The sequence below is a fragment of the Scyliorhinus torazame genome, chromosome 1 (assembly GCF_047496885.1).
Source record: "Scyliorhinus torazame isolate Kashiwa2021f chromosome 1, sScyTor2.1, whole genome shotgun sequence".
Lineage (NCBI taxonomy): Eukaryota > Metazoa > Chordata > Chondrichthyes > Carcharhiniformes > Scyliorhinidae > Scyliorhinus > Scyliorhinus torazame.
This window is the reverse complement of record NC_092707.1, coordinates 168,663,932-168,679,657: the sequence shown is the minus strand read 5'-3', so window position 1 is coordinate 168,679,657 and position 15,726 is coordinate 168,663,932. Positions and strand designations below refer to the sequence as shown.

The following is a 15,726-nucleotide window of genomic DNA, read 5'->3' as shown; positions in this document are numbered from 1 at the left end:
GGTATGGAGGGCATAAGCTATGAGGAGCGATTGAATAAACTCGGTTTGTTCTCTCTGGAACGAAGGAGGTTGAGGGGCGACCTGATAGAGGTCTACAAAATTATGAGGGGCATAGACAGAGTGGATAGTCAGAGGCTCTTCCCCAGGGTAGAGGGGTCAATTACTAGGGGGCATAGGTTTAAGGTGAGAGGGGCAAGGTTTAGAGTAGATGTACGAGGCAAGTTTTTTACGCAGAGGGTAGTGGGTGCCTGGAACTCGCTACCGGAGGAGGTAGTGGAAGCAGGGACGATAGGGACATTTAAGGGGCATCTTGACAAATATATGAATAGGATGGGAATAGAAGGATACGGACCCAGGAAGTGTAGAAGATTGTAGTTTAGTCGGGCAGTATGGTCGGCGCGGGCTTGGAGGGCCGAAGGGCCTGTTCCTGTGCTGTACATTTCTTTGTTCTTTGTTCTTTGTTTTAAACTTTGTCATGTCCTCGCTTTCAGCAAAGGTGAGCGAGTTGAAGATGTGGATAGCGTGGTCCCTGGCTGTCGAGAGGAAGAGAGCGATCTTCCTGGCATCCAATACGGTTTTGAGGTCGGTGGCGTCAAGATACAGCTGGAACTCCTGCTTGAAAATCTTCCAGTTAGCACCGAGGTTGCCAGCGATGCGGAGCGGCGGGGGAGGGCGGACGCTGTCCATGTTACCGGGTGGCTGATCGCTGGTCAAAGGCAGACTATCTCAAGGTAGGTCCGTCAAACTCGAGCATAACTCACTGGTACCATGATGTGTTGGGTATGCCGGGTCTGCGAGGACTGCGTTTACTGCAGCAGAGAGAGAGACAGGCTTCCAACACTTGAAGAAATGCAACTCAATTTTATTGAACCCTTAACTATCATACATACTTTAACTGTGGGTTGACACTATGCTGACTTGACTGGAGACCTGAGGCTAACCTGACCAGACTATCTTACTACCACATGGTGTATGTTCTAGTTGCTGCTCATGGGCTCTCTATCAGAGGCTGGATCCCTAGAGAGCGGGAAAACTAGTGCCCTCTGGCTTTATAGTGGTCGTGTCCTGTCTGGTGATTGGCTGCTGTGTTCTGTGTGTTCACTGATCATCCTGTGTGTCAATCACTGCCTGTCTGTGCACCATCATATACCTGGGTGTATATTATGACACTGCCCAATTTTCTTGAGGCCCGGGAACGAACGTCTGTGCCTCGGAGATCTCGCCATGGCACCATTACGCGCTGGACACAAACATGGACCAGGCATAACGGCACCCAGCAGGAGGGGGTGGGGGGGGGGGTGTGGATCTCCCAGCCAATTGGAGTCGTCCGGCTGGTGGGGCTCTGGGCAGGATGGTACCCTGGCACTCTTGCTGTCACTCGGGCAACTTGGCACTTGCAACATGGCACCTTAACGCGACCACACAGGCACCTGGGCAGTGCCACCTGTGCCACTCTGGCACTTTCAGACTGCAACGGGCACTGCCAGGGTGACAGGCTGGCAGTAAAGGTGCCCGGATCACAGGGTGCCAGTGCTGGAGGTCGGGGCTGGGGATCGGGCTCAGGGGTGCCCTGCCCTTAAGAAGTGAGGTGAGGGTGGCTTGAGGACTCCCTAAGAGGTAAGTTGGGATGATGGGTGTGTCCGGAGGAAGCATTGAGGATGTCCGTAGACAGCATTGCGAGTGTCTGCAGGCAGCGGTGGGGAGTCCAAAGGGGGTCGGGAGATTGGGTGGCATTTAAACATGGAGCTCAGCTTGTCAGTGCAGGGAATGAGGTACATGCGATGTCAGTGGGGCATTCCCAACTGAGGCCAAAAAAGGAGTCCCGTTTGATAATGGGGTCATTCTCGGCACTGCTGAGAAACACCCCGCTATACGCATCCAAAATGGACTCTGGGTTTTGGGCTTTACATCGGGATGCAGAGCTTGATTTCCCTGCACAACACCATTGATTGCCAGTCGAGGATCAAGGTGCCATTTTTAAAGATATGGGGCGGGATTTTCCGTCATCGGCACGATGTCCGCCGACCGGCGCCCAAAACGGCGCAAATCAGTCTGGCATCGCGCCGCCCCAAATGTGCGGAATCCTCCGCATCTTGAGGGGCCGAGCCCTCACCTTGAGGGGCTAGGCCCGCGCCGGACTGATTTCCGCCCCGCCGGCTGGCGGGAAAGGCCTTTGGTGCCCCGCCAGCTGGCGCAAAACTGACTTTGCCGTGCGGCGCATGCGCGGGAGCGTCAGCTGCCACTCACGGCATCCCCGCGCATGCGCAGTGGAGGGGGTCTCTTCCGCCTCCGCCATAGTGGAGACCGTGGCGAAGGCAGAAGGAAAAGAGTGCCCCCACGGCACAGGCCCGCCCGCGGATCGGTGGGCCCCGATCGCGGGCCAGGCCACCGTGGGGGCACCCCCCGGGGCCAGATCGCACCGCGCCCCCCCCCCAGGACCCCGGAGCCCGCCCGCGACGCCTTGTCCCGCCGGTAAGAGAGGTGGTTTAATCCACGCTGGCGGGACAGGCATTCTAGCCGGAAAATCGCCAGGGGGGGCCCGCCAACCGGCGCGGCACGATTCCCGCCCCAGCCGAATCTCTGGTTGCGGAGAATTCGGGACATGGCGGGGGCGGGATTTACGCAAGCCCCCGGCGATTCTCCGACCCAGTGGGAGGTCGGAGAATCGCGCCCATGGAGTTCACAGTGGGAGCGGCAGTGCCCGGCGATGATCCTCACCCCTTGTATGCTGCACTCACCTGAGCTCCCCTGGGAGATCTGCGGTGCACGCCTTGGGAAACTAGTTTTGATTCATGTCGTCACACCAATGTGGATGGACTTTCTGACGAGGGGCATGATTCAGGTGTAGGGGCCTGATACGTTAATATATTTAGATGATGTTCCCAACGATGAACATCAGGAAGCACACTCCATCGCTGAAGGGCGGGGGTGGGGTGAGGAGGGGGGTGGCATTGGACAATAGCATCATGTGTTTACGTAAAGCACATCTTATGATATTTTCCGCTTCTGCCGCTGAACCCGTTATCGTGATCCGGAACAGAAAATCCTGATCTTTGTGCTAAATTCAGTTTACCACACAGCTTTAATTCCTTTCACTGAACTTAAAATAGCATAGCATTGACAAAAATAAGGGTGATTTAGTTTTACAGAATTACCATTTGGTGACAGAAGATCCACCTCACATTTTAGCAAAACTGCTGGGAAAGATAGCAAGGCAAAGCAAAACAAAACATGTAAATCAGCCTGATACACTTTGATTGCAGTTCAGGAATAAGTGCAGTGGATCATGTCATAATATACACCAGTATATTATGGTGCAGACACATACTGATGGACACACAGTGCGACCAATCAACACACACAACACCGCAGCCAATCACCAGTGAGACCACACGCACTATAAAGACAGGGGACATCAGAGTTCCCGCTCATTCGAGTAGCAGCTAGCTAGGAGCACAGAGCTCACAGCCTGCAACACAAACATTCACCATGTGCTGAGTGCATCACCTGGTTAGGACAAGGCAAAGGTCTTTAGTTCAAGCTGGTATCGTATTTGCCCACAGTTCAAGTATGTTTAAATAGTTAACCTTTTAATAAAATAGTGTTGCACTACTTCAAGGGTTGGTGACCTGTATGTGATCCAGAACACCCAACACATCATGATACCAGGATTGGTTGCATACTAGCACTTCTTAGACCTACCTGCAAGTGATCTGCCTTCCGCCAGCGTTCCGTCATTCTGCAACATGGACAACATCAGCCCACCGCCGCCACTCCGCATCGCCGGCAACCTCGGGGCCAACTGCAAGATTTTCAAACAGTGCTTCCAGCTCTACCTCGAAGCCACGGACAGGGAGGGCGCCTCGGACGCCAGAAAGATTGCTCTTCTCCTCTCCACGGCCAGGGACCATGCCATCCATATTTTCAACTCGCTCACCTTTGCAGATCACGAAGACAAGACGAAGTTCAAGATGGTTCTCCTCAAATTTGACACTCACTGCAGCGTAGCGGTGAATGAAAGTTTTGAACGCTACGTGTTTCAGCAGCGTTTGCAGGGTAAGGACGAACCTTTCCAATCCTTTTTAACGCACCTCCACATCCTTGCGCAATCTTGCAGCCACGGGCCCACCTCCGACTCCATGATACGCAACCAGATCATTTTCGGTGTTCAGTCGGACCCCCTACGTCAGCAGCTCCTCAAAGTAAAGCAACTCACCCTAGCGACCGCCATCGAGACCTGTGTCCTACATGAAAATGCCACCAGTCGGTATTCCCATATACAAGCGGCTGAAACGGCGCAGCAAGGTCCCCACGAGGTGGAACGGGTCCAAGTGATTGAACACCTTCAGGGCCACAGCCTGGATGAGGGCGGCCATTTCGTGTGCTTTTCGCGGACTCCCGCGCTTGTACGCACCAAACGAGGGGACGGCGACATGGAGGAATATAATGCGCAGGCGCGCACCACGCAGGACCGCACCGTGCATGCGCGGTGGCACAGCGAACGTGCTGACGTCACGATGTGCGGCAACTGTGGCTCCGCCCATTTAAAGCGGCAATGCCCCGCAAAATCTCGACAATGCCTACAATGTGGAAGACTTGGCCACTATGCTGCCTGCTGTCGAGCAGCGCAGCCTGACAATTCATATCGCTTCAGCCAGCCTCGCAGGAATGTTCGGGCAATTCAACCCACGGTCACCGAGTCCGATGCAGACCTCCCACACAGCAGTGACACTGAGGACCCGAAGGCGCCTTTTCGAGTCAGTGTCGTAATGAATAACAGGCTGTCCCCGAAGCAAAGACACCAACCGCTGTCGGTATACAGCATCGATCTAGAAGATGAGTGGTGTGCCACCCACGGTCAACCGGCCCCAAATACGATTCCGCCTGGACACTGCTGCCTCCGCCAATCTCATGGCGTGGTCTGCTTTCCAAAGCCTTTGTGTCAAACCAACCATTCTCCCATCGGCTTGCCAGCTATTGGACTACAAAGGCAACATCATTCCTGCTACCGGCTCATGCCAACTCAAAGTGATGCACAAGCCATCCTTCCTTTTGAGATCTTGGGCTCCTCGAAGGACTCTCTGCTTGGCGCACAGGCGTGCAAATTGCTAAACCTCGTTCAAAGAGTTCACTCTCTCTCCTGATGACACGCCTGCCTTCCAGGATGCTGATTTCAGGGTGCAACTCAACGCCATCATCGACCAGCACCGCGACGTCTTCGAAGGCATGGGCTCGCTCCCATATACTTACCAGATCATACTCAAACAGAACGCCACGCCTGTGGTGCATGCACCTCGCAGAGTCCCAGCACCGCTCAAGGACTGCCTCAGGCAGCAGCTGCAGGACCTCCAGGACCAAGGAGTGATCTCCAGAGTTACGGAACCAACCGACTGGGTCAGTTCCAAGTTGTGCGTAAAGAAGCCTTCCGGCGAGCTCAGAATCTGCATTGATCCAAAGGATCTGAATCGCAACATAATGAGGGAGCATTACCAATCCCCAAGCGCGAAGAGATCACATGCGAGTTGGCTCGCGCCAAGCTCTTCACCAAACTTGACGCCTCGAAAGGATTCTGGCAAATTCAACTAGACAGATCCAGCAGGAAACAATGGACCTTTAACACCCCTTTTGGCAGATATTGTTACAATAGGATGCCGTTTGGGATCGTATCGGCATCAGAAGTATTCCACAGGATCATGGAACAAATGATGGAAGGCATTGAAGGTGTTCGCGTCTATGTTGACGACATAATCATTTGGTCCACCACCCCGCCGAAGCATATCAGTCGCCTCCAGCGCGTGTTCAATGCATACGGAATAGGGCCTAAGTCTCAACAGAGCCAAATGCTCCTTCGGCCAGACGGAACTCAAGTTCCCAGGGGACCACATCTCCCAGTTGGGTGTGCGGCCGGATGCGGAAAAGGTGGCTGCCATCACAGCCATGAAAAAGCCAGAGGACAAGAAGGCGGTCCTCCGATTTCTGGGCATGGTCAACTTCCTATGGAAGTTCATCCCTAACCTCGCCTCTCATACCACAGCTCTCAGGAACCTGGTCAGGAAGACGACAGACTTCCAATGGCTTCCTGCCCACGAGCGCAAATGGAGAGAACTCAAAATCAAACTCACCACTGCCCCGGTCTTAGCTTTTTTTGATCCATTGAAAGATACAAAAATTTCGAACGATGCCAGCCAATCCGGCATTGGGGCAGTGCTCCTGCAACACGATGAGGCCTCATCATGGGCCCCCCTTGCATATGCGTCACGCGCCATGACCCTCACGGAACAGCGCTACGCGCAAATAGATAAGGAGTGCCTGGGCCTGTTGACCGGTGTTGTCAAATTTCATGATTATGTGTATGGCCTTCCCCAATTCACCGTCGAGACTGACCATCGCCACTGGTCAATATGATACAAAAAGACTTGAACGACATGATGCCTCACCTCCAGCGCATTCTGCTCAAACTCCGGCGATACGACTTTCAGCTCGTATACACCCCGGGCAAAGACCTGATCATAGCCGACGCTCTGTCCAGGGCAGTCAACACCCCATGTGACCCAGCGGGATTCATCTGCCAGGTTGACGCCCATGTGGCCTTCGTGGCCTCCAATCTACCGGCCACGGATGAACGCCTCGTCCAATTCCGCCGCGAGACTGCGGCTGACCCCCTGCTACAGCGTGTCATGCGCCACCTAACAGACAGGTGGCTCAAGGGCCAATGCCCGCAGTTCTACAACATCAGAGATGATCTGGTGGTAATTGATGGTGTCCTCCTGAAGCTGGACCGCATTGTTATCCCGCACAGCATGCACCAGCTCATCTTGTAACAGCTACACGAGGGCTATCTTGGCGTGGAGAAGTGCCGCCGACGGGCCCGAGAGGCAGTGTACTGGACCGGCATCAATGACGACATCGCCAACACAGTGCTCAACTGCCCCACCTGTCAGCGGTTCCAGCCGGCCCAACCGCGTGAGACCCTACAGCCCCATGAGTTGGTCGCGTCCCCTTGGTCCAAGGTCGGCATCGACCTGTTCCACGCGCTGCGCAGGGGCTATGTTCTGATTGTAGACTATTTTTCAAACTACCCGGAGGTGGCACGTTTGCACGACATCACATCGTCTGCAGTCATCCGTGCCTGTAAGGACATCTTTGCTCGTCACGGCATCCCACTCACTGTGATGTCGGACAATGGCCCCTGCTTCGCAAGCCAGGAATGGTCCAACTTTGCCAGGAGGTACAACTTTGTGCATGTGACATCCAGTCCCCTGTACCCCCAATCCAATGGCAAAGCGGAGAAGGGCATCCACATAGTCAAACGGCTCCTCTGCAAGGCTGCTGATGCGGGATCCGACTTCTACCTCACCCTACTGGCCTATCGCTCGGCCCCACTGTCCACTGGCCTGTCGCAAGCCCAGCTGCTCATGGGTCGCACCCTGAGGACGACGGTGCCGTCCATTCACGTCCCAGACCTCGACCACGTTCCGGTCCTTCGCCGGATGCAGCTGTCTCGTGCACAGCACAAGGCGGCTCATGACGCCCGTGCAGCTGATCTCCCTGCTCTGGCTCCAGATGACAACGTCCGCATCCATCTTCCGGATGGTGGCTGGTCTGCAACTGCTGTGGTTCTTCGGCAGGTGGCTCCCCGCTCGTTCCTGGTTCGTTTACCGGATGGTTCCATTCTGCGCTGTAATCGGCGTGCCCTTCGTCTCGTTCCGCGCTCGCTATGTGATCCTTCGCCAGTGCCACGCCCTCCTGTTGACCCTGACCTGGACTATGCAGAGATTCCGGTTACTCTGCATCCTCCTCACTCTGACGCAGTCCAGCCCGCTCCTCAGCTGATGGCTCCTGACCCACCCTTGAGGCGGTCAACCAGAATTTGTCGCCCACCTCAGAGACTTAATTTGTGAACTTTGCACTGATGGACTCTCTGGTCTGTTCTGTTCTTCCGTTTCATCGTTCAAGTGGTTTGTATATAGTATTCATCTCGTTATTTGTGTGACACACTGTTTTTTTCTGCAACAGGCACCTTCCCATGTAAATAGCTTAGTTTTATGTACATAGTCCTGTAAATATTTCGCACACACGTAGTCAGGAGCATTCACAACACATTATTTATTGTCATACAGGCACATTTTTTTAAATAAGGGGGGGATGTCATAATACACACCAGTATATCATGGTGCAGACACACACTGATGGACACACAATGGGACCAATCAACATACACAACACCGCAGCCAATCACCAGTGAGAGCACACGCACTATAAAGACAGGGGACATCAGAGTTCCCGCTCATTCGAGTAGCAGCTAGCTCGGAGCACAGAGCTCACAGCCTGCAACACAAACATTCACCATGTGCTGAGTGCATCAACTGGTTAGGACAAGGCAAAGGTCTTGAGTTAAAGCTGGTATCGTATTTACCCACAGTTCAAGTATGTTCAAATAGTTAACCTTTTAATAAAATAGTGTTGCACTACTTCAAGTGTTGGTGACCTGAATGTGATCCAGAACACCCAACACGTCAGATCAGACCTTCAATATTATTTTCAACTTCCTCAATAACTTATTTCTCCAGTGAGTCTTTTCATGTTTATGCTCGAAGCAACTAAACGCAGGCTACTTCCTTGTAAGATGTGTTTACTTACAAGGGGAGGGTCCCTTCAGAGTGCCTGGTGCAATCATGTTCCTGTTGGTTTTTGATAAAAATGCAGATTCAGCAGAGACATTGTTAGTTTTTCCAAGGTAAACATTAGAAAGCTGCGGAAAGATTTGTGAATAGTAGATTGAGATCTTTCTGCACATCAGTCATATGACATGTCTAATGCCAAATTTAATTTTCAGCAGTTGATACATTAAAAGGCATTAGGAAATAGTATCAATGTTCATGTTGCACTTATCTATACAAATTACTAGTGCAGGGAATCTTCCCCTGTTCCCCCTCTCCCCCTGCACATTGGAACAATGCCATTAATGCCATTTTGTTTCTTCAGAAACAATGCTGTCTCTGGGACAGCAGCCAATTGAATTTTCATCATGCAAACATGGATAACTGCACACTGCAAACATCACTGCCCAAGAGCTGTTGAGGTTTCATGTTACAAAATCATTTGCATACAGTTACAGATTTCAGACCAACTGTAGATAATGTCTCGGTGCTAATAGCTGGCTCCTAGTAGCTGATCCTTGGTCATTATTTTAAATCCAGCCGGCACAGGATTTGTGGAGTTCCACAACAGCAAAACTGGCGCCGCACCTGGACCAATTCAGTGACCATTAAGGGGCGAGCACCAGCGTCATGTGGAACACAATCGATTCTAATGAGAATCGGTGCAGGATTCGCCGGGTCCGAGATTGATACTCAGGCGGCTGACAAACTGCAGCTGCATATACACACTTCACTCCGCACACACACCATCCCAGCCGACAAGATGGCAGCGAGGAGAACAGCCCCGAGATTCACCAGCTCCCAGCTTGAGATCCTCCTGGACGCAGTGGAGGAGAGACATGCGACCCTCTACCCCAGTCTGGGAAGGAGGCTGCCAGCTGCCGCCGTCCACCATGCCTGGGCGCAGATGGCAGAGGCGGTGAATGCCACCAGCGACACTGTCTGGGAGACTGGACCGGCCAGCAGTGCTGAAAAAAACTGCACAACCTCCTCAGGGTGGCCAGGGTGAGTAGGCAGCACTTTGCCCCTGGCAGTAACCCCCGTCCCACACACCCGTAACACTCCCCTCCCCTCCCGGAGGGCGGCCAAACACCCATCCTGCACCACATCCCAGCACATACCGGCCACCTTGACCAGTGTCCTGGTCATTGAGGCCACCAGCTGCCCACCCCCTGGGCTGCATGCGCCGGACTGTCTAACACTGTCATTTTCTGTTCCCCTCCCCAGGAGAAGGCCGTTCATAACTGCAAACACCGGGAGTGGGAGAAAACTGGAGGGGGACCGCTGGACCTGTGGCCCCTCACCATGGCAGAGCAGAGGGCCCTGGACGTGTTCGGCGGTCCGGAGGAAAGGGAGGTCACCGGGGTGGAGGTCGGCCGCGGGCAAGGAAGTGAGACGCTGCTGAGTTGCGGTTCCCCGTGACAGTGTGTCAACCCCGCCACCCCAACAGCACCCCACACCACCCTCACCCTTGCCCTCGCCCTCACCCTCACCTCGCACCACCCTCACCACCACCCCCTGGCCCGCAGTCTAATCGTGTGTCTAGTCTTGTGTTTTGCAATACCTGTTGATGGTGGGTACATCCGGTGCCTCCCACCCCCAGCCAGCACCACAGCCGGAGCCCTCCCGTGAGCCGAGCAGTGATGAGGAGAGTAGCTTGGACGGCAGCTCTCTACCCAAGACTGAGGGCACCCTGGAGCTCAAGTCCAATGACGACACAGATTTCCCGTCACAGCTGTCTCCAACACCCTCGACCATCCCAGAAACACTGACCTCGATTCGGCTCTTCAGTGAAGAGGCACCTGGGTGCAGTTGGAGGAGTCCAACCGCGTACAGGAGCAGGAGGTGTTGCTGACCGCACGGGTGGCGTTCCTGGTGGAGGCATTGGGGATGAGGTTTGCGGCTATGGATCAGCCTGTCCAAGGTCTGGGGTATTCTGTGCAGGTGCTGGCCGAGGTCCAGGACAGGGTTGCTGTCTCACAGGCAGCCATGTGCCAGAGCCACGTGGAAATTGCAGCGGCGCTTCTGAGCGTGACCCAGTCACAGCGGGCCATGGTTGGGCAGGTCAGTGGCATTGCCCAGGAAATGGCTAAAACATGACGCAGGCACAGAAGGAGGTGGCCCAGTCCCAGAGGATGATCGCGCAGTCACTGGATGATGTGACACAGGCCCAGAAGGTGGTGGCACAGTTAATGGATGACGTGGCGCAGTCCCAGATGGCGATGGTCCACTCTCTGTGCACCATGGCCGCGAGAATGCAGACCCTGGTCAAAACCAGAGTGGGCCGCCATGATGTTAGCGCCAGGGGTGGGGAGCCTCCCAGGGACGCATCTGGTGGGCAGCAGGCAGAACAGAAGATGGCCGCTAACGGGGACCCAGGTCGCAGGGCGGGGATCACAGTAGGTCACCTCCACCCATGATGTACCCTCTGGGGATCCACCTAGATGTAGAGTTAGGGCCCGTAAGGTCAGAAAGTTAGTCAGCAGTTAGGTTAACACGGGTGCAGGGCACAATTTAGTGATAGGGGCACGACTCTGTATATATGTTGTCACATTAAACATCGATTCATACTGTTACAACCTGCCTTGGTGCTTTGTCTGATGGGTCTGAAGGGGTGGGCTGGTCTGGGCTGGCCACAGAGGGAGTGCGGTGAGGGAGGAGGGGGGAATGGACAGATTTTGTAGGTGGCCTTGGCTTCCCACCCCTCCTGACTGTCCTCCGCAGAGATCTGATGGCACCGTGAGATGGAATGGCCAGCTCACATTCAGGGATCACCAGCTGGACGGTGGAAAGTGTTACCGTGGGCAGGACTCAGATGTTGTCAACGATGCGGGGCACCAGAGCTCATCGCAGAGCGAGTTGTCATCATCCTCCATCCCATAGACCAGACACAGTGTTGCTGCCAACCCAGGGCCCCGACCACTTAGTGCGACAGGTCAACAGGTGTGTATCACAGAGGGGTTGCAGGCAGGGGGGGGGGGGGGGGGGGGTGAAGGGGGGGGGGGGGAAGGATGGGGGGGAGGGGGGGATGCGGTGTCCATGCCCCAGAACAGTTTCTGCCACCCTCAGTCGTTGAACCTGGAGGTCATCAGAGCTTCCCATGCACGTTGGCCCTGGAGCACACGTTGTGCGGCCTCCCGTGCCTGCCTGGGCCCCATGTCCTGCCCATCCTCCCCCGCACCCTCATCATTGGACGAGGCCTGGCGTTCATCCTCCTCCTCCAGCACATCGACCTCTGCTGCATGATGTTTTGGAGGACACAGCAGGCTGCCACGATGCTTCAATAAATAAAAGCAAATTGCTTTGGATGCTGGAATCTGAAACAAAAGAGAAAATGCTAGAAAATCTCAGCAGGCCTGGGAGCATCTGTAGGGAGAGAAAAGAGCTAACGTTTAGAGTCCCGATAACCCTTTGTCAAAGCTATAAGACAGAGAAAGTGGGGAATATTTATACTGTGGAGTGAGAATGAAAGATGAGTCATAGCCACTGAAACCCAGGGAAACGGGGTGCTAATAGCCACAGAAACCAAGGGGAAAGAGTGCTAATGGCAGTCCCCAGAGAGAACAAAAGGTGTGAGAGGCCAAACAGCAGAGAAACTAACATCAGAGGGCGAACAGTGACAGATGGAGATGTGGGGGAGGGGAAGGGGGAAGCAAAGGGGAGAAGGGGTAAGGAAATGTGGATAAGATGGCGGGGGGGGGGGTTAAATATATATTAAGAAAGACAAGAAAGAAAGAAAGAAATGGTAAGAGACCGTTGAAATAAAATGGGATGAAAACAAATGGGTTGAGGTGGGGTAGAGCTAATCATCTGAAGTTGTTGAATTCGATGTTGAGACCGGAAGGGTGTCGTGTGCCTAACTGGAAGATGAGATGTTGTTCCTCCAGTTTATGTTGAGCTTCACTGGAACATTGCAGCAGGCCAAGGACAGATATGTGGGCATGGGAGCAGGGCCTTGTGTTAAAATGGCAAGAACGGGAAGGTCCGGGTCCTGAATGCACTCAAACCGAAGGTGCTCAGCAAAGCGATCACCCAGTCTGCGTGATTGCCACGATGCATCACACTGGAGGGCACCTTCAGAGCGGTCCAGGCATCTGGACTGCATCTTCGAGAGGGAGACGCACCGCTCGATCATGCTGCATGGCCATCGTTGTAGCGGGTCTCCGCGTTGGTCTGTGGCCCCCGGATAGGTGTCATCAGCCACGACTGCAGCGGATAATCCCTGTCACCCAGGAGCCAGCCCTTCAGCTGGGGATGACGTCTCGAACATGTCAGGAATCTTCGAGTGAGCCAGGATGAAGGCGTCGAGAACACGTGTGGGAATCGGGTGCAGACGTGCATGATGCGCAGCTGATGGTCACATATCAGCTGCACATTCAATTGAACCTGTTTCGGTTGGTGTAGAGCGGCCTGTCATCAACAGGTGCTCATAGGGGGACATGTATCCCGCCGATCACCCCCTGGACCCAGGGCATGTCAGCGATGGCGGCGAACCCGCTGCCCGGGCATCCTGGTGGAATGAAGTGGATGTAATGTGCCGACTGGGCATATAGGGCCTCCGTGATGGCACCGATGCACCTGAAGTTTGTAAGATCCCGGACAGGTCCCCATGGCACCTGGAAGGACCCCGTGACGAAAAGATTTCAGATCACCGTCACCTTGATGGCCACCAGGAGCGGGCATCCTCCCCCATATTCACGCAGTTCCAAGTGCACTATGATCTGACAGGCATGCCCGGTCGTAGGTCCTCGAATGACAGGTGCTGTCGGTACTCACGAGGCCTCATGTGGTGCCTCCTTTGCCTCACCTTCTCCTCGGCCTGTTGGGCGGCTGGCTCTCTATCCTGGGCGGCTGCCTCCTGTTCCTCTGGGCAGGCTCCGCCGCTGCACACTCCGCTGCTGCAGCTTCCTCCTCCTCCTCGAGCAACTCCAACTCGTACAGCCACAAGGCATCCCCAGGGCTGCAGCGACACGCAGGAAGGCCACCATTGCTGGCTGAGTCATCCATGGTCTGCAGGGGGTGAAAGGCTGACATGTTAACATGGTGCATACCCCCATGCCCACCGGGCTACATGATGGCCCTGGTTGGTACTAAGCATATCCCCCCACCCCATGCCCATCTCCACACTCCTGGCCCCGTCGTTGCCCGGCACCGTGGGGGCCTCTGGCCCTGGCGCACATTCCTGTTGCCAGGGGTACCGTTGTATGGCCCTGCCCTTGCCTGCGGTATGCTCTGCAGCCCCCGCCTGATGCCCCCGTAGGGGCTACAGTGGGTGTTGCCCTTGAGTGGGCCGCTGGTGGGTGGCGACCAGGTTGGGGGGGGGGGGGGGGCGGTGGGGGGGGGGGGTGTGTGGAGATGGGGTTGTGGGGGCACCCATACAGCCGATGTCACTCTGCAGAACCAGGGGCCAAGGTAGGTGGTCAGTGAGTGCGCAGTAAGATGGCTGCCTTGCAGGGTGTGACAATGGCCGTCCGTGCCTGAACACTTGCCCCAGTCGCATGGGGGGTCACTCCGGCCACAAGGCCCATTCCCTGGTCATTTCCCCCCCCCCCCTCCTGCCCCGGCCCTGGCAGGGGCCCCCTCCCCACACCCCAGTCAGCCCACGGTCGCGCCTCACTTTGTCCTACCTCCTCTCTCCCCCATCAGCCACAATGCCAGTTTCACCTTTATTAAAAGGACAAGTGAATCGCAGTCAGGAACATGGCCCATCGGAGGCAGAGAATCGTGGCGGCCCCGGAGAATACCGCGTTGGGATCGCTAATGAAATGCAAACGGTGTTTACTGTACCTGCGTTCCGGACCGCATTGTCACCGTTGTCGAGGTAACGGAGAATTGCGATTTGGCGTCAAATCGGCGCCCGCCGCGATTCCTTCGTCTGAACCGGTTCTCTGCCCAATCATACTTTGCGATTTTGGTGTCAGCCAATGGAGAATTCTGCCCAGCATCTTTCACACCCTCAGAATGCCTCAATTGCCTTTTCAAGCAATACAGCTGTTGAGTTGGGGAGCATGACTGTACACAACAGCCTGTTTGTCATAACTCCGTACAGTTTTCACTCTGACTGTCTTGCCCGGCTCCAGAGTCCAGATTTTGCAGGTGTTGTGGTCATTGTAGCCTCTTTGTCCTCATATCATAAGGGCTTCCTTCACATTCGTTTCCACTTTAGGCTGCAGCAGGATTTCAGCAACAGGGGTTATGGTCCTGGTGTGTCTGGAGAATAATCTCTGTGCTCTTCAGGGCAAACCTTCCCTTGGCAGGGTACAGACTAAGAAATGGAGCATAAAAATCTGAGTTGATGTGGAGGCAATTTTTGAGGAGGTGCTTTGCTGAGCATCCTGCACACTCCTCTTAGCCATTCGATTGTGGGTAAAGGGAACTGCATTTAAAATGTTCAAAGTCCCACATGTGTGTGAAAAGTCCTTGAACGCCTTGCGCACAAGGAGTGGGCATTGTCTGTCATTAGCCAGTGTGGAGTGCTATGAACGGCAAGTGTCTCTTCAGCTTCCGGATTACTGTAGTGATCCTCGTGACAGGTAATCAGTAATCAGCTTCATCTCACTCTGAGTGTGAATCAACAAGGGGCAGATGCTGTTTCCCATTCTAGTTGAATATATCTCAGTGGGTGACCATGGACGGTCTGGAATCTCAGTGGGTGACCATGGAAGGTCTGGAATCTCAGTGAGTGACTGTGGAAGGTCTGGAATCTCAGTGAGTGACCATGGAAGGTCTGGAATCTCAGTGAGTGACCGTAGAAGCTCTGGAATCTCAGTGAGTGACCATGGAAGCTTTGGAATCTCAGTGAGTGACCATGAAAGGTCTGGAATCTCAGTGAGTGACCATGGAAGGTCTGGAATCTCAGTGAGTGACCATGGAAGGTCTGGAATCTCAGTGAGTGACCATGAAAGGTCTGGAATCTCAGTGAGTGACCATGAAAGGTCTGGAATCTCAGTGAGTGACCGTAGAAGGTCTAGAATCTCAGTGAGTGCCCGTGGAAGCTCTGGAATCTCAGTGAGTGACCATGGAAGGTCTGGAATCTCAGTGAGTGACCGTAGAAGCTCTGGAATCT

At 54.4% G+C, this 15,726-nt stretch overlaps 1 protein-coding gene across 1 annotated transcript in view; it reads right to left on the bottom strand.

Moving 5' to 3' along the window:
• stpg1 (sperm-tail PG-rich repeat containing 1) overlaps positions 1–15,726 on the bottom strand; it is a 129,107-nt gene that overhangs the window by 20,234 nt on the left and 93,147 nt on the right. The window contains exon 6 of the mRNA XM_072501131.1: positions 8,641–8,752. Coding sequence (XP_072357232.1) covers positions 8,641–8,752 — 112 coding nt within the window. The remainder of the gene's footprint in view (positions 1–8,640; positions 8,753–15,726) is intronic.